A 25,794-nucleotide genomic window follows, 5' to 3' on the forward strand; every position below is an offset into this window, starting at 1 on the left:
CACCACATCCACAGCACTTTCGATGAGGAAGCCTATGTGGAACAAGATGAAGAGAGATGAATACGTGCAGGTATGTCTGGATGGGTTCAATAGCAAATCACTGACGGACAAGGATATAACATCAATTTTATGGCACAGAGATTTTTATAAGACTGCCTATCTTGCTTTTGAATATACTTTTGTGTTTTGTATATTGACATCGGGGATTTTTGAGAACGGAATACTGAAAAGTAATCATATATATGAAGATGGATTTTAGAAAAGATGTGAATTTTATTCTGAATTTTACCCAAGGTGTGTTACTTACATGTCCTGAAAAAATCCTCATTTTTTTGATTTCCTACCTTTACTCTATAGGTATTTCGGTACTGAATTATGAACAAGCACTCCACGGAAACTATTGCTGTATGACAAATTATGTTACAGAAATTTGGCAACGCTCATAACAACATGGGAAATAAGAGTTATATATGTTATCCTCGTCTGTTTATTAATAATATGTGAGGATTCGTCTATTCAATCGGCCGGAATGAAGGCCACGAGCGGGCTTTTTTAAATACGCAACGAAAAATCTTAACTATAAAATTAAAATCTTCTGTGAAGGCTGAAAACTTAAAAGTTGAGAAATAATCAATTATTCAAGGAGGATCCTACACTTTGGCGTGAGTTCTTAATTAGTAACTAAGTAGGTTAATTAAATTACTATATCTGCATTGTGAATACTTCTCATGTCACACAAGCTGGTCGCTGAACAAGCTATTTCAGGTTATATAGTCTCCCAGTTTATGAAAAATCGCAAGTTCATTTCATTTAAATGTGTATTAAATTACACATTCTTTAATTTTCTAAACTTTGAAGTTGATCGCACATAATGGCATGCTAATGGTAACAATTTTAGGGTACTGAATGGGGATTCATTAAAAAAAATAAAAATATACATTTCTAAATAACTTATTAGCATCTTCCAGTTTCCCGTAACTTCTGGAGGACGCTCGGTGATCGACCCTACCGCGTTCCATCTTATCTCGCTGTCTCCTTAATCCCACCTTCTGACGTCACGCCAAATTTTACTCTTCCACTGCAATTTTTTATTCTCCAACTCTACTCATCTCAAGGCGGAAAAGGACGTTTATCAAGAATCCAATTTTTATCCTTGTCCGAGTGACGAATCCCGTTTTTCTCAAGTCCAATTTCCGGATATCAACGACAGGATACTCTGAATGAAAGCGTCAAAACTCCGGGATTCCCCCTCAACCTAACTTGCTGATATAGGCTTCACGTGGTACATGAGTGCAATTTCTACTTGCCGCTGCTCACACACGCCAAAGCTGCCACACTAGAAGTCCATCGCATCAGATTCTGAGCAGTGGCTCCCTGTCATTAAGTTCCACATTAAGTGCAAACCTCTTTTCATGGCACAAAACGAGAGTAGGGAGCTTCCCCTGGATACAGGCAGGCCTCTTATTAAAATACCTCATTTGTTACTTTGTGTATTACTTCATGGGCCTTGACATTCATTTACGAGTACTGCAGAGACAAAAGTGATCTCTACAGATATCGCACTGCGCAGAGTCAGAAATACTATTTTCTTCTTTCGCTTTACATTTTTTTAATTTATGTGTCGTAACTAGGTCAATATATGAAGCAAGCAATATATTTATTGCCCGGTCACGGTAGCCGAGCGGTCTAAGGCATGTACTGTCTTCGCTTGCTTGGAAGCCGGGATCGTGGGTTTGAATCCCACACAAGGCATGGATGTTTGGTGTGTGTATGCGTTTATTCTGTGTTTATATTGTCCTTTGTTTAGGTAGAGACCTTGTGATGGGCTGATCACTCGTTCAAGGAGCCCTGCCGTCTGAAAAAATATCGTGAAACTGAGAAATCAGCCCTGTGCTCCAAAGTTGGAGCGAGAGGAGAGAGAAAAATGTATATATTAATCCCTTTGATTTTTAAAATTAGTCGTTTTAAATTAAGTTAATTGTTAATTAATAAGACGCCCAAAAAGCGTAACAAACTTTTACTAAATATTGAACAAATAAAATGACCATACAAATTTCTGTACTATGGGATCATCTTCAGGGCCTCATGTAATAAAATAAAACATTGATTACAATGGAAAGTTGTGGTATTTATTGTAGTTGTTCTGTGTTCAGGGATGTGTTGTTAAGCTGTATTTATCTGTGTTTCGTATAAATTGTTGAATAGTCTATGTTGGGATTTTTCTGCGAACATTACACCAGTATACAATTTTACATTTCACTTAATCTCTTCCGCATTTCAGTTCAAGTAAATGAAACTAATAAGCTAACCACAGAGGAACTTTTATTTAATAGTTGCGTAATTTTGTAACGAGTGTATTTTGTTTCTAAAATTAATCCTATAGAGCCCAGTGGTTTCTATATATACCACATACTTTAACGCACAAAAATCTACATTCTGCCCATACTGCGTATTTCTGTGTTACATCTGTATCTCATAACAGTGTTCTTTTTCTCTAAATAGTATTAATCTGGTTGGTCTTTGTGGCGTAGAGGTAATGTGTTATCTGTGAGGTGGGAACTGAATTACTGTACGCTATATACATGATTTTCATTCTTTAATCACTGACATAAATATGTAAATGAGAATATTCGCGTCATATAACAGACAAAGATCTAGGAGAATCTATTAATGTCGGACCTATTACTGGTGCCTCATGGCAGTTCTACTGACAATTTCAGCTAATCTGGAAACAAGTTCTGCTTTCTCTCTCTTTCTCTCGCATCTTCAGAGGGTTAATAAACGAGATGTTACACTGTTTACTGAGAGAGAAGGAAATAGGCTAAGCAATCAGTGTTAATCTCTTCAATGGAGTCATGATTAAGCTGATGTGTGTTCAATGTTCGCTTTTTGTTAAGACATACATAAATATGAGTTTGTTTTGGAACACTTTTTCATTTCCTGCGGCTGTCTATATCACGAATCGTCTCTCCTGTGTTTGTAGGACACAGACATTGACGAATCCACTCGTTTTTTTTTTTCAATCGACCTAATCCTTCCAGCCGCACTATGGCCCTGGGGTCGACTCAGCCTCTAACAGAGGTTGTTAGAGGCTGAGTCAACCCCAGGCCCATAGTGCTGCTGGAAGGAATGGGTAAATTAAAAAATCCTCCTCAACGGGACTCGAACCCACGACCTCCCGGCTTGTAGCATAGTGCCTCAACGAACTACGCTACCGCGTGTCCCCGATGATGATGATGATGATGAAGTAAGGGATTTCATTAAACTAAATTTACTTCATACTAAATAAATATGTCGACAGTTATCGTTATCCCAGTCTGCTAGGTTAAGCCATTTAAGGAGACTGTTGGTTTCTCAATGACGTTGTATCAGATGAAGAGGATATTTAGCGACGAAATGCGATGAAGAGAAGTAAACAGACCTGTAAAATTTTGAACATAAAAAGATCGTGGTCGAATTTAAGATATTATCTTAGTATTATACAATGAAATAATAGTAAACAAACAGAACCACCCTCGCGAATGTGCAGGGTGTAGACTTGGACTCAAACCGAGTACCGGCGAAATGCAAATTGGGATCATCGCCGAATAAATTAGGTGTTCAGTATGCGATTGGCAAGGAACTGAATAGAAGCTGTGCGATTCACAAACCAGGAAGGATAGAACGGAGATGAAGCGGCGTGCATTGCTGCTTCAGTCACGTGAGCAGGACACCTTTCGTAAAGTGAGTCTGTGAACTGAGCGGAAACATGTCATACCACAAACTGCTCTTCACCTTGCAACGAAGCCACGTCCGTCAAGTTTCATCCCTTGACCGGGATTTATGTCTGGAATGTTACGTGTCCAGGCAACTGACAAGCCAGAAGCAATCTGTCTTCTTCACCAAAACTTCAAGAAATATCACCGTAAAGGGTACTGGAAAAAGCATTCGACTTGGAAAATAAAGATCACAGACATTAGTCTATTCGTGTGTGTGACTTCTAAGTCTGAGAGCACAGAGTTCTCTGCTAAACAGACGTATGACAGGCCTGTATGAAATCCGTAACTGTCATGAATGCACGAGAAAGCTTCACACACTTTGCCTAATTCGGACCAAAAGTTCTTGTACCTAAATTCTTTTGCGTGACTGAACGTCAACCCAGTCTGATGATCAAATTCACAACGAAATGGATCATGACACTGAATGAACCAATAAACCTGATCGATATTCGAAATCCTTCTCTCGAATGCGTCCCTCTCTTTCCGTCTATTAATATTTAAAAGAATGGAAGTGTTTCATATAAGTAACCTCAATAAAAGTAAAGCTACATTTAGCCAACAGAATGTATCACTACTTGAAAAGAGTTAAAAGTCAAAACCAAATTTACGTGTAATAATTATTGTCACATGTCGAGGTGCACGCGTGACGAAATTAATGGCTTCTAGTTCGGATGATTGGATTTATTAGCCATTTGGTTACAAGTTTTTTAATTACAAACAATAGAGCAATATCGCTAATTTACACACTTTTCAGTTCACCGTTTAACACACACTAGGATTCTCAGTTTCCACTAGTCGTCTCCTAGCAACTGATCTCAACACAGAAACTATCAGTTCAAATCACTACGAAGTCTTCCTGCCATTTCTTGTTCATTCGCCCTGGAACCTCGACACTCAGCTAAAAACACGCAACTAATCTTCACAATTCTCTAAGGACAAGGTCCATTCTCCTCCTTGTACTCTGAAGCTTCTAAAATCATTCTCCTATAAGCACTCTGCACAGACCCCACGGAAAACACAGTCCGTATTGTTGATGATGTCACGCGTTGCCTAGCACAGTCCGATATGCGGAAATGTGCTTACCGTGCCGTTGCCTGGAAGGGGGTTGCATAACACCGTTGTTCAATTATTTGTGCGTGTATAACTTAGAAACGGCTGTTTCTGTGGCTCAAACGTTCTTGCATGAAGCAAGTACGCCATAATATTATTTGTTCATTGCGGATAATTCTTGTATTAAACATAAGCCATTAAAACGAAAATTAATCTCCACGAAACAAAGCAAAATTCTGAAGTTGTTAAGTCCTTAATTTGCTTCGTATTCTTAGGCATTTTTCAGACGAGAATGTATTGCCTTGTTTGTAGTTGGGAAAATATCGTTAACTTCACCGTTCTCTTCAGGGATAAAGAAGCGTGCCAGTATAAGTTCGCCTCAGGACGATATTGGAGCCAACTATCGAAACTTCATACATATCAAACATGCCTCAGGCAATGGACAATCTTGTTATGAATCAAAAAGTGTCACAAAACTTTACAAAAGCAATATACCATCATCCATTCACAACCACTAAAATTTAAATGCAGACGTTGAGAAATAAATACATAGAAAGAGCTGATGGGAGTGTGCTGTGACACATAGTCGGCCCCTCAGAACTACTTGGAGTTGTACAATGCAAGATTATGCATTCGTAAAGTTAACGTGTCGAAACTGAAGATATGAAAATTAAAAGTCTTGCGAGAGACCAATAATGTGGAGCATTAGGTAAGGGCTACAGGATAGGCCGCGCCATAGCTCAAGCGTTTAGTCGCTGGCTTCCCACCAGGCGGCTCGGTTTCGAGCCCAGGTCTGGTCAAGTGGGATATGTGGTGGACAAAGTGGCGCTGGGGTTGATTTTCTCCGAGTACTTCGGTTTCCCCTGCCAATCTTCATTCCACCAAATTCTCCCTCATCATAATCACCCGGGGCAGGCTACAATAGGCCAATCAGTGGCCGCTGTGCCGAGTGGATCCAGCTGGACTCCACCCCTCAATAAGTGAATTAAAAAAAATAAGAGCTATAGGGGCTTGTTTCAAAACATGCAACAAGTTCGTTTTAAGGTTATTTATACCAAGGAACAATAAAATAACAAGAACATTGTCTTCTGGGATATGACGCCAAGCATCCGAGAGAAGTTGGCAGAAATCAACGGAATGCGTATAGAACCTGAAGACGGATACATTACGTTCCTCCGAAATGTCGGTAAACTGGTACCGACCGAACTACATTGCGACACGATCCAGAGCGCAGCACTGTTCGTAATTAGCGCAGCGAGAACCTCAAATTCAAAATGAAATCACACATTTCAGGCCTAAGTAGCAGGGCACAGTTCCTGTGGAGTGCTACTTCTGAGAAACAGAACTGCGAAGGTGACCCACACTGGCGCCTATTAAGTGCACCTCATGTGCCGTCTGCTTAGCCTCAGCACAGCTCCACTATTCGGTTTGTATCTCGTTAACTATACTTGTCCTATCTTCAGGATATTTCTACATTTATTTCCAAAATTTTTAAAAGTTGTGGTGTTTAGTTTGAACGAGATGGGAGCTGGGATAGCACAGTCGGTACAGCTAGTAGCTATGGTCTGGACGAACGAGGGGTCAGAATTCGAGTCCCAGTATGTTCACGATTTTTTTTCCTCTACGTCATCGAGACCGGCTCTGAGATCCATCCAACCTCCTATCTAGAGGTTAACGGGTGCTCTTTCCCCAGGGGTAAAGTGGACGGGGCGTGAAGCTGGGCCGTCATCTCAAACTAGTGCCGAGGTCAAGAAAATATGGATCTATACATCCACTCCACCATTCGTCTTCATGGCGTAGTGCGCAATTCGTTAAGCACAGGGATAGCTTTACCTTTTTACCTTTTCGTGTAAATAATATTAAACTGATCACTCACTCACTCATGGAGCTGAGCCCTACTTGAGAAACCGCCAATTGTGCAGCTACTCAAGAACTCCCCAACATTTCACGAACCTGAATGTTCATTAGCGTGTTCATAAGCACCCTCCACTGGTTCCTGTCTCGAGCCAGATTAATCCAATCCATGCCATCCCATCCTATCTCTCTAAAACCGTTATATTATTGTCCACCCACCCTGATGCATTCATAATTAAATCTGGCCAATACAGTTGGAAGTTGATCTTCAGTATTATACGGTATTGAAATGTAGTCAGTACTGTTTGAAATTGAACATGCTGACGGACAGACAAAACTAGTAATGAAGCTTCGACCCCACGAATGCATAGTACAGAGTTTCGTAAAAAAAAAAAAACATTTAGTCTGGAAGTCCATTTACACTAAATTTTATACAGAATACGAGAGAACTATATAATTCCTCGCAATAAAATTTCCTTCTGTTTGAAATGCTGTGCTATGAAAGTTGAGGTATGTTCGTGTTTATTTGAATATATGTGTTCTTTTGTTGAGATAGAACTAATGTATATTCTTGTTGTTTAACCTAGTGTAGTGTTCAGAAAATCACATTCCGGCCAAGCAAGCAGTGCATATAAGTGCCGGTGCCACCGAAAAGAGACCCGCTTAACCAAATGGGAAGAGGGTGGAAACCGCTTCGTTTTCTGCCGTAGGACAAGCTTCTGTTTCCGGCAAAACGTCTGCGGGGTCAGTAAATCCTGCTGCGACAGCTGAACGCAGAAACAAGTATGTGTGTTTGTGTGTATGAGTCCACTCGATAACGAACAGTCCTGATATGCAATCGACATTTTAAAGCATGTGACCGAGAAGAAGGGAGTGCCACGGTTGTTGCAAATCATCAAAATATACAGAAAAAGTGAACTTCAAACAATATGCACATCATGTAGTTTGTCACTGGTGTACGAATTATCTGACCTGTCACATGCAGACCGCGTATCACTGTTGGTTCGTGTTCCGTGCAGATGGGATTTTTGCTACAAGTCGCATGCTGAATTGTGTTGCACTATTTAGATTTAAACCACTGTTCAGAAATATGTTTAAATATTTTAACTACAGTCTTCAAGAGCATAAAATTAATTCTTATGATAAGATGGTATCTTTCAATCGGTCTGTGCATCTGTACATACTATATACTCGTATATTTTCACGTGTTTGGTATGTCACGCGACAAATAACTTCACGTGGGTCTCGGCTATAGCTGATCTTTATTGAACACTCACTCTTACACACCGTACAATTATTACCCTTGCAGTGTCACTTGACTTCTGGCCCAATACTTCAATGCGACGTCTCAACTACCCTTGACCGTGGATGCATCCCAACTGTCTCTGGCGGCGGCTGTCCCAAGACTGTCTCATTCTCAATACTCAATGCTCTGTACGTGCCGTAAGCTCTGCTTATATAGGGGTCATGCGGACCGGCTACCGGACACCATTCCTCACGGTTCCGTTACCGCTGTTCAGAGAGTCCGTTGTTACGGGAACGCTCTTTATAGAATGCACCGGTAACGTGTTTCATCTCATCCGTTGTTACTCAACGACAATTCGTTGCTACGATTTGTCGCTGCGGGAACTCAACAATTTCCACGTATTCGTTGCCGTGGAAGTGTCCGTTCCGATTGTAGCGGTTGTCGCGGCGATGGACGTAAGGTAACGCGTCACAATATATATATATATATATATATACGTATATTTTAGTTCAAACATACTGAAGGCGTTTCGATTGACTTTGTCTTTGAGTATACAGTAAATATTATCGAAAAATCTTAATTTTGGTTATTATGTATTGTACATGGAAATGTAATAGAATATTTGACCTTTCTCGCAAGAAGAGCTGTTGTGTGGTAAGAGAAACTGATATATGACGCAATATACAGATGGAGTTATACAACTTTTACATGATTTTCGATAAGAAGATTTTTAAAGAAAACGTTCGTTTAAATGTAAAATATTTAGAATGATTACTTTTGCAACATTATGGATAGTCTTACTCATAAATGATGTAAATGAACACCAACAGGAAGAACGTAAAGAAAAATCACAGAGAACGCATCTTACAGGCATATATGTATCAAATTATATAACGGATATACAGAGTGTTTCACGACTTTAGGGCATAACTGCAGGAGGTTTTTTCCAAGATCTTTGTGATCAAAAACGTTCATATAAACATGGTCCGATTTTGGACGGTTACGACCGTTTTCTCATTCCCATACACGCCCTCGTGTGAACGGCGTCTATCATCTGGCGGGTCGCCATTTTTTTGCCAGCTACAGACAGAGCGTTCTCGTTATCTTGACACTTGAGAGGTATCTAAGGCGTGGTGGGTTGGTATGTCCGGCCACGGCTAGTGTGGCGGCTACTGGTGTTCAGAATATTTCTCATCTCGGTGCGTCTGTTACGTTCACGATGCCATTTACGTTTTCATTTGAGGAGTATGCAATTAATATTTATGTGGACGGGTTTTGTTACGGTAACTGAGTTTTTGCCGTAGCTGAATATCGTAGAACACCGAACCGCAGAGTGTTTACTGTGAGTTTACCAGGCATTGCGATATACCGGTAGACTTCTTGGCGTTCGTATTGCAGCAGAGCGTGGTGTTAATGAAGGCGTCAATGAAGAAGGCATTGTTCGTATGGTACACCGCAGTCCACGTACGAGTACGCGACGAATTGCCAGCCAGGTCTCCAGACTTAAGACCACTGGATTACTGTGTGTGGGGATGGATGAAAGAACTGGTTTACAATGTGAAGGTGGCAACGCGAGATTCTTTGCTCTGTCGCATTCTGGACGCCGATGACCACATAAGAAACAGCCAGCTGAAGCTGCTACGTGCTACCCGCGCGGTTCACAACCGAGCGACAGCCTGTGTTACGGCCGGCGGTGGCATTTTCGAAAATCAGCTGTAAGCATCAATCAATTCAAATTAAAGTAATTTCACGAAGTTAACTTTACATTCATACTTTAAATGTATCATGTATTATGCTGGTTTATCATTTTGTTCCGTTTATTATCAGTAATCGTTACCTTCTATTCTTAGTTTAAAACGGTCATAACTCCGTAACCTTCCAAAATCGGACACATATTTATATGTACTTTTTTGATCACAAAGACCTAGGAAATCACCTCCTGCAGTTATGCCCTAAAGTCGTGAAAACCCTGTACATAACTGCTCTGCTGCAGAGTCGTCTATTCCAGAATGCGGGGATCGAATTTTGATTCGAGCGCTGTATATGTTTAGATATTCCGGTGCTCAGGGAACAGCAGCCAATCAAATATGCAGCTTACCGTAAAATTATGGCCGATCGCAATGGCCTCGCGGTCTAAGGCATGAACTGTCTTCGTTCGCTGAAACGTCGGTTCGAATCCCAATCGAGGCATGGATGTCTTTCTGCGTTTATTCTGTATGTTGTATTTGTCTGTGTGCAGGTAGCGGTCTTGCAAGGGGCTGATACCCCGTCAGAGGAGTCCTACCGACTGTGTGTAGGATTGAGAAACTGAAAAAGTGGCCAAGGTCCAACAAAATGATTGTAAATGAATAGATAGTGTAATTATGTACTAAGCAACTCATTACAATTCATGTAATGAGAGCCTGGTAAATTGCTGCTGATCCTCGCCAGCGCAGTGATTCTTGGTTCCGAGTTCTACGGGAGTCATGACCACATTTTACTGCCTGACTGCTCTCCGAGCCTTCAGCTTCCTTCTTCTGATGCAATGAAATTAACGGTCAGCTGTTTAAACTGTGGTTATAAACATAATTCCTTCTTATTTGAGGAAGGAATGAATAAATAAATAAATAAATAAAGGGAAAACGGAGTGAGAGGGACAAACGAATAGAGAATAAAGGAAAAAGTATGTAAAATACCCATCTAAATGAGCAACTGGTGGCTTCTCAAGAAGAACTGGGTCCCATAGAGTTAATTACTGAGCACAGAATAGTACCTTCAATTAATGATTCATGAACAATTAAAATCGAGACTATGTTGCCTTCCTTATATTTCGGAGACTTCTTGCAATCTATCAGACAGGGTTTCGCAATCGATCTTACAGTGGGAGGGGCGGTAACATGAATACCTTTTTTATTACATCGCGATCTGTTGTTGCAAGAAGAAATGCTTTGTGAGAGCAGTCACTTATGAGGCTACCATGTGCCAGGAGTAGGTTAAACCGAACCATATGTCACACGATTAGGAGGAACGGAACCATCTCCAGGCTCCGTATATTGTTGAGCGCCATGAAATGAACACGATAGGATTAAAATTATGGCCTTTTGTTGAGCTCTTTAACTTAACCTATTGAATATAGATTTTTAATTCTGGTATTGAAATTGTGGTAGTTTTATATCAGCCTTTACTATACTTTACTATAGTATACAAGTATACTATACTTTACTTTACTTTACGCATTGAATATAATTTATTAATTCCAAGAATTAAAGTTGTGGCAGTTTTATGTCCGGCTTTGCAACACAGAGCACTGAATATAATTTGTTAAGCCTGGATGATTTTAATCTTAACAAAGAAATATTTTACGCTATCATTTACATTTGTCTAAACCAAGGGTCTCCAAACTACGGCCCGCGGGCCACATGTGATTTTTATCCGGCCCGCGAAAGAATTGTGCAGAAATGCGCCAGTTGAACTAATATTCCAATGTGTACTGGTAAATGTGATTCTGAAATTATTGACCTGACATATTGTACTGCAATTCGATGGCTTAGCTGTAGAAAGGTTCTTTTGCGCTTCTTTCAGCTCAGGAATGAAATTGATATATTTCTTATCGAGAAAAACAATCACGAACCACTTTTATCAGATACCGAGTGACTCTGGAAATTAGCATTTTTTGCTGATCTGGTGAACCATATGAACCATTTGAATTTAAAGTTGCAGGGTGAAAATAACTTAGTCTGTGATTTATTTGCACTTATCAAGGCATTCAGAGCAAAGTTGATACTTCTGGAAAGCCAAGTGAAAAATTGTAACTTTGTTCATATGCTATACTGTGCAGAGTTGCATAAAAAGGGTGAAGCAGAATTTCCTTCCTCGTTTGCAAATTTAGTCATTTCAGATTTGAAAGAACAATTTCGGAAGCGATTTGCTGATTTGGATTCCAGTGCTCAGGAAATTAGATTGTTTCAAAATCCGTTTGACTGTGATGCTGCAGATGTCCCAAGTCAAATTCAAATGGAAATTATTGAACTTCAGGAAAATTATCATATTAAAGACAAATACAAGGAAGGAAATTTGATCGAATTTTATAAATTTCTGAACTCTGAGCAATTTCCAAATTTCAAGAAATTTGCTTGTAAATTTATCTCCATTTTTGGGACGACATATCTGTGTGAACAAACTTTTTCCCAGATGAAGTAGATCAAGTCGAAATACAGGGCAAATTTATCCGATGAACATTTAAAGTCGCTACTTGTGATTAGCCTTTCAAAATTTGAACCTCAATTTAATCAGATTTTAAGAATGCAAAAAGAGTTCCATCATTCACATTAATTGTTTTATTATAATTTTGATGAAAATATGAGCATTTGCTGCGACTATCTGTTGTCATTAATATACGATAATTTATGCTCACGTACTTTGTATTTAGTATATGGATTTCTGTGCTTTCAATAAAACTCATATACCTAGAGTTATTAATTTCTCATTTTATCCGGCCCGTTGAAAGTGCTGAATTACCTAATGTGGCCCGCGGTTCCAAAAGTTTGGAGACCCCTGGTCTAAACTATACCCAATTATGAAAGACTATGTCCACTGTTGCGTAAACGGGACGATATTAATAAAATGGACATCAAGGAAAGATGGTGGAAGAAGGGACCCGAACATAATCCAGCTCTAGACAAGGACTAGCGTCTGGTTGCCGTGAACATAGTGATGAGTTATTGATTCTGTAGCAAGCAGACAATATCTTGGCTAACCGAGGGACTGCTTTATTCTTAAAAATGGGTCTAAAGATACCTACTTCTTGCTCACACTCCTTGCCGTCCTTGTGCAACCTCGTCGATGTATTAATGTTCACACTTCACCGTCCTCTTCTCTTCTCATTATACAACACGACATCTTTAGGCATCATCAGATGTGTAAGATGTTGAAATAGAGGAACCTGCTGCTCTGTTATCTTGTTGCACTGCTTTTCATCTCATTGTAAAAATATTTTATTTTAGGTTATTTTTAGATTAGCATGCCATTGTTAGTACAACTATTATATTTCTGCACATTATGTTTTGTCCTGTCGTTATCTGAAAACGCCGTTCTATTTATTTTTCAAAACACAACGTTTCGGTGACTGGATTCCGTCTCCGTCTTTACGTGAAACCCATTCAGTTGTGCCCAATTAATAGAGATAATCTCTTATCTCCGGACACCTGTGCTAACACCAAGATGGGGTATACAACATAAGCACAGCATAATCCATCTGAAAGAGCAAAGGAAACAAATCATTATAAACTCTAGAAGTATGAGGCCTTGCACGAGAGAATTACCATGGTAGAAATCATCATTGGAGAGAAGGAATAGTCCTTATGGTAACAACACAAGAAAAACAAATTTTCTTATTCAATCTACACTTGAGGAAGTTGTAGTTCTTTACTTCTGCTGAGATTATGTGAGTCCAAATGAGAGAGATATCCACGCTGGGTTCACTGATCGGATTGTCTATCAGAGACATGTGGGCTGATCCCTTGTATTTCCTGTATGTAGGGTTGGGCTCAATCTGCAAGACGTTCGCTTCATTATTAGCGGCCGAAATTTAAGCCTGACAAATTTACCGCCATCTGTGACCCTAAAGTCTAACAGAAAGTGTGGGAGCCTCGATGTCTCAAAACCCTATGGGCCTTTACAGTCTGTTACAGGGATAGCTTTACCTTTTCTTCATACTAGACACAACTTCATTCCGAGAATAGTAGTATACTTCCTGGCCTTCTGTTGACTGTTATCAGGTAATTGCCTTCAGCGCTCTTAGCAGGATGTCCTTATTTACTGCAGTAGGAACAATACCCTGTATCGATATGCAATGAATTACAAAAAGACTGTGTATATCCATAGACCAGTCACTGGTGGCCAGCTGTGGGAAGTGACAGAGCGCATTGCGGATGGATATTCGCACTCTGGGTCTTCTGGAATCTTTCTCATGAATAAATATTTCCGGCGGAAGGGGTTCCATACAGGTGAAAAGTTTTAGTTTTGAATATATGATGAGGCATGCTGAAACAAGCTGTAAGCAAATATAGTTTCCACTTTCGCAGGGCTATTCACGGTTTCTATCGTGTCTCTGGGCTCCTGACAGTTTATTAAGAATTAAAGAAATTTCCGGGATTACGGATTTAAATCATCCTTGTACTCTCGTAAAGAAACATGGTCCCTGAGGGAGACATCCTTCTGAACCAGCGTGTTAACGGAACCGTGTTTCATTGTGCGGCATCGTCGACGAGAACTAACGCAACCGAAACACATACGTGGGTTACGTCATGAGCTGTCAGTAGCCGGACTATACAGGGCAGAATGGTAGGGTGGCAGATGAGTTATATAAAGAGGAAATAAGTTGAAAGGAAGTGGTCATAGCCTAACCGAATTATTACTTACTTACTTAGGTAAGTTCCACTTACACATTTACGGTGTCGAGGTTGTTTTTCAGTTTGATCATTTTACAGACGGTAGGACTCCTTGGACGAGAGATCAGCTCGTCGCAAGACCTTTACCGAAACACATAACAACCCAAACACAGAATAAATACATACACATACCAAACATTCATACCTTCTGTGGGATTCGAACCCACGATCCCAGCTTCCGAGCGAGCGAAGAGAGTACATGCCTTAGACCTCTCGGCTACCGTGACCGATGTTATGGAAATTAGGCAGCAGGAATTCTTCCAAGAACTTCTGTTTATTACGAATTTTAAAATTATTTACCACTAATTATCTCGATTTTCTTGCATCACAAATACGATAGACATTTTATCTGACAAAAATTACAGAGGAAGTGCTGTCTTAAAAATCGTTTTACAGATATTTTTCGAAATAACGGGTTCAGAGCAAAGCACTTGAAACCACGATTTACGTGTGTACCTTACATAGTACAAGCTGAGAAAACGTGCTTTATCTCCGTGGTGGAAAAGGCAGCAGGAATTCTTCCAAGAACTTCTGTTTATTACGAATTTTAAAATTATTTACCACTAATTATCTCGATTTTCTTGCATCACAAATACGATAGACATTTTATCTGACAAAAATTACAGAGGAAGTGCTGTCTTAAAAATCGTTTTACAGATATTTTTCGAAATAACGGGTTCAGAGCAAAGCACTTGAAACCACGATTTACGTGTGTACCTTACATAGTACAAGCTGAGAAAACGTGCTTTATCTCCGTGGTGGAAAAGGCAGCAGGAATTCTTCCAAGAACTTCTGTTTATTACGAATTTTAAAATTATTTACCACTAATTATCTCGATTTTCTTGCATCACAAATACGATAGACATTTTATCTGACAAAAATTACAGAGGAAGTGCTGTCTTAAAAATCGTTTTACAGATATTTTTCGAAATAACGGGTTCAGAGCAAAGCACTTGAAACCACGATTTACGTGTGTACCTTACATAGTACAAGCTGAGAAAACGTGCTTTATCTCCGTGGTGGAAAAGGCAGCAGGAATTCTTCCAAGAACTTCTGTTTATTACGAATTTTAAAATTATTTACCACTAATTATCTCGATTTTCTTGCATCACAAATACGATAGACATTTTATCTGACAAAAATTACAGAGGAAGTGCTGTCTTAAAAATCGTTTTACAGATATTTTTCGAAATAACGGGTTCAGAGCAAAGCACTTGAAACCACGATTTACGTGTGTACCTTACATAGTACAAGCTGAGAAAACGTGCTTTATCTCCGTGGTGGAAAAGGCAGCAGGAATTCTTCCAAGAACTTCTGTTTATTACGAATTTTAAAATTATTTACCACTAATTATCTCGATTTTCTTGCATCACAAATACGATAGACATTTTATCTGACAAAAATTACAGAGGAAGTGCTGTCTTAAAAATCGTTTTACAGATATTTTTCGAAATAACGGGTTCAGAGCAAAGCACTTGAAACCACGATTTACGTGTGTACCTTACATAGTACAAGCTGAGAAAACGTGCTTTATCTCCGTGGTGGAAATGCATACGTGAACAGCTTCGCAACAGCCGTGGGCACGATAATTCAGTCATGCGGCTACGACTTACGAAGTTCTTTCAACAGTCGACAAATTTTATGCACAATTTGACAAACACTGAGTCCAAGCCGGGCTTTACGGTTGCATTTTTGCAGGAACAGAAAGATATGAAAATAAGTGAATAACGGTAACAGATCAGGCAAATATTGACTTGAAATGCAAGGGGTCAGAGTCGCGCCGCTCCTTAGGGAGCCCGACTGTGGCCATTTGAAGCCAAGTAGCTTTTCTGCTGTTCTTCCTCTTTCCGGTCGAACGTGAAATCGTGAGCAGACGTCAGGTCAAGTGAGGCAAGCGTTCGGTTGAGTGCTACTGCAAACCGCACATCTCCATCACGTAAGTAGTGTGTTATCCACTTGTCTAGGAAGTACCGCGCATATTGACAATGGTACAGCAGGTGTGAAATATTTTTCCTTGGGTTATTTTCTAGAAGAAAAAATTGGAGAAAAAAAAACAGAAAAGCGATAGAGAAAGAAAAAAATTTATAAATTCTGTAGTTTATGCTACGTGGAGAGCAATTGTAGAGAAGTCCGCGTCCAACACTTCTGTTGTTGTGTGTTACTGACTGCAAGGGGAACGTGTCTATCGAACCTTTGTTTAGGAACGACCGTCTCATTTCGCTACACTACTGTTAGGGGAGGACACATAGACACATAGACAGCAAAGTGATTTCATATGCCTCCATTCATTTGTTTTTCTACATAAGGGAAGCCGGCTAAAAGTGAAAGAAAAAGTAAAACAGAAATGAAGGGGAAATAATGGGGAACGAAAGAGGAAAAATAAAAAATAAAGAGCAAGCGAAGAAGAACAGAATGAATAACAAAAAGATAAAATGAAAAGGAAAGTTGCTGTAGAGTGAATATAAGTGACCGACCAAACCGTAAGCATAATTATTCTTATAGAATGTAGACTGTAAGCCATATAAACTGTCACATGTATTGGTGCCTACAGACGGTGTTCGGATTGGTAATTGGATTTATTGACCACTTACAGGTTGTAAATACAAACATGTATAACACTGTTACTATCACTCCATATTAATCTTCTCAGTCTATTTCCACTAGTTTCACTATTCGTTTCCTGACAAAGGATTTAAAACACAGGAACTATAACAGTCTCACTGAATTACACACCTCAGGTATTATATATAACATGTCTTCACAGCCGCACTCTTGCATCTAACTTTTTCTTCATTTTTTCCATAGCCGCCCTCACGAACTGAACCCTCAACGCACCCCTAATGGAATGCCTTCTCAGTTATTCTGAAACCTCATATAATTCTTCGGGAGGGGCCCCACAGAAAACACGTATCACGCGTCAAACTACGAGTTCATTTGTTCGTTAGTAGCACTGGGAGTGGCGCGGACGACATAGAAAACAGTCTTATCTATTGTTGCGTTTTGGAACGTGTTTACGGAGAAGTTTTCTGGCAATGATTTGGTCAAATCAGTTGTAGCGCTATTGTGCTTCATGTTCACTTGCGTCATAATACTTTTCTTTCGCATCATATAACATGTAGGTTCATTAACTAATCCCACTTCTATTAGGTCAATATACATAATTATCTCCCTGGGCTATTGTATTTATTGATTCGTAATTTGTTTTTAATTATAATTATAAAAACAATTTCGATACAATAATAAAACGCGTGACCGCAAGAGATTATTACTAAAAATAATACTTTATTATATGTATATTAGAAAGCCTTATTATGCGGCTTCTCCTTGCAGTGTAAGATTTGAAGTTTACACGGCTGTGACTATGAAGAATGCCGTCTTCTTGGATGAGGCGCCGTGTAGATATTGTCTGCAGGCAGCAGCCATATGCTCACGCTGGTTCCTCGCTCGCGGTTTTTTCCACCCATCCTCCGAAACGTCCATTTACAGAAGATCTATACGGTGCCACGTCCCAGAAGACGGAATTCTGCTACCTTGAAATTTCATTGTGTTTTAATCACTTAATATAAATGTATGTCAATTACGTGAACACGAAATTAGATCTACAATTAATATTTAACAAAAACACGAGTTCCAGCTAAACCCTGGAACGGGAGGCGTAAAAGTAAAGTTGTCCCTGTGCTTAACTAATTAAGCACTACGCCATTAAGGCGTATGGGGAGTCGACTTACAGAACCATCTTTCCTGGACCACGGTACTAGTTGGAGGAGAATGGTCATCTTCAGGCTCCGGCCGCTTTACGACCGGGGAAAGAGCCCTCGCTATTCGCTGGATAGGAGAATGCGTGAGCCGCAGAGCTGGTCTGGACGCTGTGGGGAAGTTGAAGACGTACCAGAAACAAACGGTAATCTTAAAACTGATTGTTACGGAAATGTGGTTAGCAATACAGCTATGTATCCAGAAGGTACGGCGCAATATTCTCTCTCATTCTGAAGTCAGCTATCAAGACTAAACATTTTCATTGTTTTCCTCGGTTTCTGAGGCAAATGTTTGGGTAGTGTCTCAAAATAGTCTACAGTCTCTTCCTTCCACTTTTCTTCCAATTCATCACCCATAATTACTCTCATTCGACACCAGATGTCATTACCTACTTCTTTCCCACATTTCTTCAGATTATTCGCATTCAGAGTGTGTCCTGTTGGTTTCTGATACCGTGTACTGTTTTAGGTGGTCACGAATATTTCGGAAGAACATCATAGATATGTATTGTAACGTGTCGGCAATCCAGAAGAGTCACTTCTGTGGAAACGCCAGCATAGACCGTTGCATAATAAACAACAATCGCTCTCTTGTAGTTCCAACACCGAATCTCCACGGTTACGACAGTACGCGAAGCGTTCCCACAGAGACAACGCGATAATAATGGGTCATTGCGTAGGAAACGCGGAACCGACAAAGCAAAGTTTCCACTGCTATAACAGAGGATTCATTTGCCTAGCAGCGGCCAAGGTTATAAAAGCCCAGCTTCGACGAGAAGTCTTCAGTCCTGGAATAGCCATCTTAGAAGTCAGTCTTCATCGAGCCATCTAAGAAGTCAGTCGTGATCGAGCCTTCGAAGTAGTAAGTCCTAGAATAACCGCCAGAGAGGAGAGCCCAGTGTCGGCCGGAATATTGTGAGCAGTGATTGTAACACTGCAAGGGCAAATGTTTGTAAAGTGTGTGTAAGGCGAGCGAATGGAATAAACTCGCTATATCAAAGAACGGCGTGAACTTATTTGTCGCGTTATACACCCAAAACGTGACAGTATAAATGAACAGGGAAGCAAAATATTTCTCCGAAACGTTGATAATGACCTATTGGACTTCATGATTTCCTAACAAATTATACTACAATAAGAACTTCCTTTGTCGTAGAAACCTCGGATACCATATTTACACTTTCAAATGTCTTCTTATGAAGAACCTAGGTTAAAATGTTAGCTTGACCTGACTTTTTTTAATTCGCTTAGTGGGTGGTGGAGTCCAACTGGGTCCACTCGGCACGGCGGCTACTGATTGGTCTATTGTAGCCTGCCCCGGGTGATTATGATGGAGAATTTGGTGGAATGATGATTGGCAGGGGGAACCGAAGTACTCGGAGAAAACCCTCCCCAGCGCCACTTTGTCCACCACAAATCCCACTTGACCAGACCCTGGATTGAACCCAGGCCGCCGCGGTGGGAAGCCAGCTACTATCCGCTTGAGCTACGGCGCGGCCACTAGTGTGACCTGACTTAATCTTCATCGAAATTCGTTTTCTCTGAACAAACGCTTGGATATTTTTTTATTTAATCATCCTGTTTCATTACTAAATTCAACCTTATTTACAAACAAGATCCAGAGGTCCGGGTTCGATTCCCGGCGCTACCAGATTTTTTCGGAGAAGTAGTGGGCCTGGAACGGGGTCCACTCAGCCTCGTGATGATAACTGAGGAGCTATTTCAAGGAAATAGCGGCTCCGGTTTAGAAAACCGAAATTAACGGCCGTCGGGATTCGTTGCGCTGACCACGCGACACCCTCCCTCTGCAAAAAGTTGGCACTAAAACTTCGCCGAGAAGCGGCGGGTGCTCGGTCGCTATAGTTCGCTTGCGGACTGAAATCACGGAGTGTTACAAACAATTCTCCGGAAAATTGTATGTAATGAAACCGGATGTTTACATACGAGATTGTAAATAAATAAACGCCGGTCACGGTAGCCGAGCGTTCTAAGGCATGCACTGTCTTCGCTCGCTCGGAAGCCGGAATCGTAGGTTCGAATCCCACTCAGGGCATGGATGTTTGTGTGCATTTATCTGTGTTTGTCGCCTTGCGACGAGCTGATCAGTCGCCCAAGGAATCCTACCGTATGTGTTAGATCTAGAAAAACCGAAGTGAACGGAGTTCATGGAGGTAGGCCTAGGCCCACTGGGGCTGTAGTGCCAAGGGGGGAAAAAATAAACAAATAAACAGTTGCATTATTGACGGAAAACTATGTAAACAAGTTTGGATAAAGTTTTAAATTTAATCTCGGTTAATCTTACGACTTTATCCTTTCAGAATTCACGCTCTTCCTACATTTCGACGTGAAATAAGTGACATTCATCATCACCTAGCTGTCAGAGAGTTGGTCACGGTCCTGTTCGTCCAAGGATTCCTCGATTTCTTAATCCTTGTGTCTGCTAATGTTTAATAATTTCGGGAGTCCGTTTCTCCGACATGACGAATCCAGTTGGATTTATATTTAGAAATTTTTCCATTACGGATCCTGTTTTAATTACTCTAATACACTAATTTATTTTATGGTCCACCCAAGTCTACGTATTTTGCCGTTTGTTTCATGAACTGCATTTCTGGTCTTTTGTTTTCACGTCCCGTTTTCAGTCTCATGGGTACACACGAGAGTCGGTACAGCTGGAGCGTTTGATTAATCTTTACTTTCATGTGCTTCTGCAGTTTCGTGTCTCAGAAGTTTTACTGATGAGTCATCTATTCTTCGAAAAGTTACAAATGTTGGTGTCTGTACCTTTTCTTCTTGCTGTGATAATGAGTATTGCAGGCTCTTGGATGTACAGACGTGATATATGATTTCGTTTTATATCGCTATTTTACTGTAATAAAAACATCGAAAAAATATGTCACTAAACCTTACAACAGTTAACTTACGGCTCTTGCTAGCTCTTACATACTGACTGGAAGGAAAACATGTGTCATTAATTTCCTCCAGGAACTTAAAAAGTAAAATTTTTAATGTTTTTAGTTTTCTTTGTATCGCAGAGGATATCTGATAAATATAGAACTTTCGCTTTCAAAGCCAAGTACCATTAGTTGGGACCAAAAAGAGGGGGACATTATCTGGAAGAAATGAGATAATTCATCGGCTTTGTAATGACTACGTTAACTTCGCCGAACCACATGTTGTTGTTGTTGTTGTTGTTGTTGGAATTTAGAGGATGATTTCAACAACAATAGCAACAACAGTGCAGCTAAACGAGGTGAATGCCTAACTCTTCAATATGTAAAGCTAACCTGCCGCTGCCGCTGCTGCCGCCGCCATGAGGAGCCAGATTTGCGCAGTCCAACAGAACGTGCCCATGGTGTGGACGCCCCGGAAATTTATCCTGTGTCTCCCGGCTGATGGGTCCCTCTGAGCCACTCCCGCACCATCTTCCGGATAGCCTGTAACAAGAAGGCCACCTTTCACAACAGTCTTCGCAACATGACGTCCGCCTTTCGAAAAAAGGACGTGTAGGGCCATACAGCAGTTGTACCATACGCGACGTAGGCCCTTCATTTGACACGTCTCACTAAAACAGCTTCTCACATATATATATATGCTAATAAATGGTTCATGACATAATCGTTATCTTCCACGTAGTCAGTCTTTTATAAAAGGCACACATAACAGCATTCCCTATCATTCATTTAGATTATCCGTGATTTTGTAAAGGGCATACAACTCGCTATCATTCGTGTCAGATAAATCTCATTGAAGAATAATGCGTCATAACAAACACGAAAGGAGAAAAATAGGCCCTAAGCGTGCATTATAAGTTTATATTCCGAACTTCCGCTGCGAGGCACATTTAAACAATGAAGTTTATGATACTTCTAAATTGAGAAAAACGGGCTGGGAAATGGTTGCTGCCTCTCCACTCTTTTCGTTGCGAAGACAAATCAGAGTGAAGTAGTTATTTGCACTTCTCAAAGTAGATAAGTGTACCACTTTGACAATTCCATTTGCGATACGTTTTCTGGCTTCTGTTGACAGCTGCAGGTTCCCATGAAGGCGAAACTCATCCAGAAGTCCATCTAAAGCACATGAAATGTCAAGTTGTGTTATGTAAATTAACTTGCAGTGTATTTATGACACAAGAGCACAGCTGGCTGCCTCCAAGTGTTGTAATTAAACCGCTGTGTTTCCAATGGCTAGCATATTACAAGGGCTTACGTTTTCAATTTGGAGAGCGCGGATTTTTTATCCAAGAAGTAGTTTATTTCAGATACATCCGAAGTGGCACAAGCTGAAAGCCTGTTTGTTCGGAAGAGTAGTAGAAACATCATATGTACCAGTTTTCATGTCATCTTTCCTTTCATCGCGTTTTTGTTCCTGTCACGTGTTTCATTACTCACTCCCAATATCACTGTACTACAGCACATGTAACGTCACAAAATAAGTCTTCTAATTCTGCTACTGGCCACACTGTTGTTCCCTTGGAATTTCGGAGCTCAAGTGAAGTGAAGTGAAGTGAAGTGAAGTCCCTCTCGGGTATTCACTTATATCCTCCCGGCACGGACTGCGCACAAAAAACAGCCCCTCTATTGTTGCGTGACGCAGACCACACAAGAAACACCTTTCCTCTACTGTTGCAAGACGTCACCGCGCATGTCACATCATTTATTAAAAAATTAATGTAATACAAATAAGGTAACAGCCTTTATCTTTATACATATATGTACACACAAATGTTGCAACAGTAAAATAAAATTAAAATTGGAATTCATATATATTTTTTAGAATTATTCCTTTTTAATTTTGTGAACTTGGCTCCCCATGGCATTAATGTAGTTCAGGAGGGAAGAAAATGCAAATGAAAGATGGATAGATTTGAAGAACTATATAATGTTAAGAATAATATTAAAATCAGTTTAATGAGAGACATGTGGTATGAAGATGTTGACCGGATTCTTCAGATTCAGGAACGGATGGCATGACTTTACTGAATTAAGACGCCAACGAAGCATGAAATTCATATGATGCACTGGAAAATGAATGAGTTTAATCTTAATGTTGCCACTACTGGTATCCTACATATCCTACAGTAAATATATGGTAGACCTGCTACATTTGTTTCTTAATCTCAGAGAATATACCATATTCTGTAAATTGTTTATATTGGTTGGTAATGTAAAACATTCCATAAAACACCATATGCAGTGTTCCAAAAAATGTATATACATTTTCTTTTATTGCTAGTGGGGTGGGATTAAGTGCATGTACTGCGGCCACTTGTGGCCTATTGTACCAGCCCCAGATGATAGGTGAGGGTGATTGCGGAGCAATTGGTGGAATGAAGATTGGCAGGGGAAACCGAAGTACTAGGAGAATACCTGCCCCAGCGTTACTTTGTCCACCACAAATCCCACTTGATCAGACCTGGATCGAACCCGGGCCGCCGCGGTGGGAAGCCAGGGACTAACAGCTTGAGCTATGGCGCGGCCTATATACACTTTATCAGCTTCTATTTTAAGAAGTAAATTGAACAGAATTAAGCCGTCACTGTGGCGGTTGTAGGTAAAAAGGTTGATGTCCCATCTATGGAGAGACAAGGGGAATTATGAAAGGTTAATTAATTCCGTCCAATGTGACTGATGGAGTTTTTCTCCTTTTTAATTTTTTGTATGTATACATATGTATATGTATGTTGTAATAGTGGTTTCTAATTGTATTTATATCCTTCTGAAAATGGTCTATAAAACCGAAACCTGTTAAAGATAAAATATTAAAAAGGAGAAAAAACTCCATCAGTCACACTGGAAGGAATTAATTAAGCTTTCTTAATATTGTTAGTGTGACGGACCACGATGAAACAAATCGGACAAGATAAAGTTTAAATAACTTTCTTTCCTAGTTACTAAACCAGATGAACATGGACAATGTAATGGAGTTAATTTACATGTTAACAAGTGGCGGAGCCCCTACAAATAGTTAAGACAGAAGTGAAATATCTGGAACAAGTTTCCAACTCACTGTGAGTGAATTCTCATAGAGAAATATGCACAAGATGCCTCTCTGAATTGCTCAAAACTTGAGGGAATTATTCAGAGGCGGCTGAGTTTCGTGTCTCTATTCCCTCGCACTTTTTCCCATGGCAGATAATGAATTAAAATGAATAAAGCCTTCCATTAGAATATTTTAAATCCAACATATTCTTATTTGCATTATACATATTACTATACACAGAATTAAGCAACTTATAACATTTTATTTTACTCGTATATTTATGGATAAATGAATACCATTGATATTAATATCTTACCGGTAATTATTTGATGTAAAAATTTCCGTCCTAATTAACTGTTTCGAAATTATGTCGACTCAGCCTCTAACAGAAATGAGTACCAGGAATCATCCTGAGAGGAGTAAAGGACGGCCGGTGCGTAAAGCTCACAAGTTCACAAATATTTGTGAGCCGATTGTCTAGAGAAAACGTGGAAGCCTCGTTGTCTCACAACCCTATGGGCCTTCACGACCGGTTACAGGGACGGCTTTACCTTTTTATTGAGATAAGCTAAGAGTAACTTTGTCATAACTCTATGCCTGATATGAATCTTGCCCATTTTAAATATTCGACTAACCACTAGTATTCAACTACATCCCATTAATTTATAAATATTCAAACACTTTAACAACCAGCTTCCTTATAAGGTACAATTCTTCTCTCATTTCGCCCTGGATTAATTCCCACCTTTAGAAGTCACATTAATTAGATTTTGAACTCGGAGAGGTGGACCTCCTAATAGAAAAGAACACCAAACTTCCATTACGACTGCAAACAAGTTTCCATGTCCGCCTGAAAATCCCTGAACAGACAGGGGATCAGCAAATCTACACAGCATAATAATGCAGGAAGGACGTCACACATTCAGGCTGCAGGTGGTAAAAATGTAGCGCATTACCACGTAAGCCAGTGCAAATGTCAATGAACGCTTCATGATCGTTGAAAAATACATTTAAAAGGGACGAAGTGAAAATATTAAATTCGGAATCACGAATACGGTTATATAAAAGGGGAAGAAATCGCTGAAGCCGATTTCATGCACTTCAGACTTAAATCGTCCACTGCAAAATATTTGATAGGCTTTGACGATATCCTTACACTAACAGAAATGACATAAACAAACACTTTTACCTCTTTTTATGTCTATTTTATCTAATTCTTCTATGTTTCTCTTTCTACTCTTCTTCCTCCTTTAATTTCATCATCTTCTACATCTTTTTGTTTTATCACATGCGTATTATGAGAACGTACTGCGATCATCGGAGAAGTTATGTCGATATTTGGAGGAAGTTATACATTTTAGCAGCCAGGAATAAGGAAAACCGATTTTTAGAACATCGGCTGTTTATCTGCATGCATGTTTCCGCGCCTAGCTAGCACCTTCGCCATCTGTGAGCCGATTGTCTAGACAAAAGGTTGGAGCCTCAACGTCTCACATTCCTATGGGCCTCCACGGACTATTACAGGGATAGCTTCATCATTTTTCGGTATTTAAGAATTTATCCATTACATGGCGGTGGTTGGTTAATATAGACATTGCAGCTCCTAAAAAATGGATCCTAGGCACGAGTCCCCAGGCCTAAAATTGTGAATTGTTTCGGTTTTCTTGGAATTCAACAGTTTCTGGGGAGAATGTGCTACATAAAACTGCGAAACTTGTAGG

The 25,794-nt window shown here is 40.0% G+C and overlaps 1 protein-coding gene across 1 annotated transcript in view; it reads right to left on the reverse strand.

The window, feature by feature from the left end:
- LOC111862349 overlaps positions 1-25,794 on the reverse strand; it is a 426,180-nt gene that overhangs the window by 197,558 nt on the left and 202,828 nt on the right. Inside the window, exon 3 of the mRNA XM_023847658.2 lies at positions 21,379-21,528. Within this exon, the coding sequence (XP_023703426.1) occupies positions 21,379-21,445 (67 nt within the window). The 5' untranslated portion in view covers positions 21,446-21,528. The remainder of the gene's footprint in view (positions 1-21,378; positions 21,529-25,794) is intronic.

The sequence above is a fragment of the Cryptotermes secundus genome, unplaced genomic scaffold (genome assembly GCF_002891405.2).
Source record: "Cryptotermes secundus unplaced genomic scaffold, Csec_1.0 scaffold487, whole genome shotgun sequence".
NCBI classification, from domain to species: Eukaryota; Metazoa; Arthropoda; class Insecta; order Blattodea; family Kalotermitidae; genus Cryptotermes; species Cryptotermes secundus.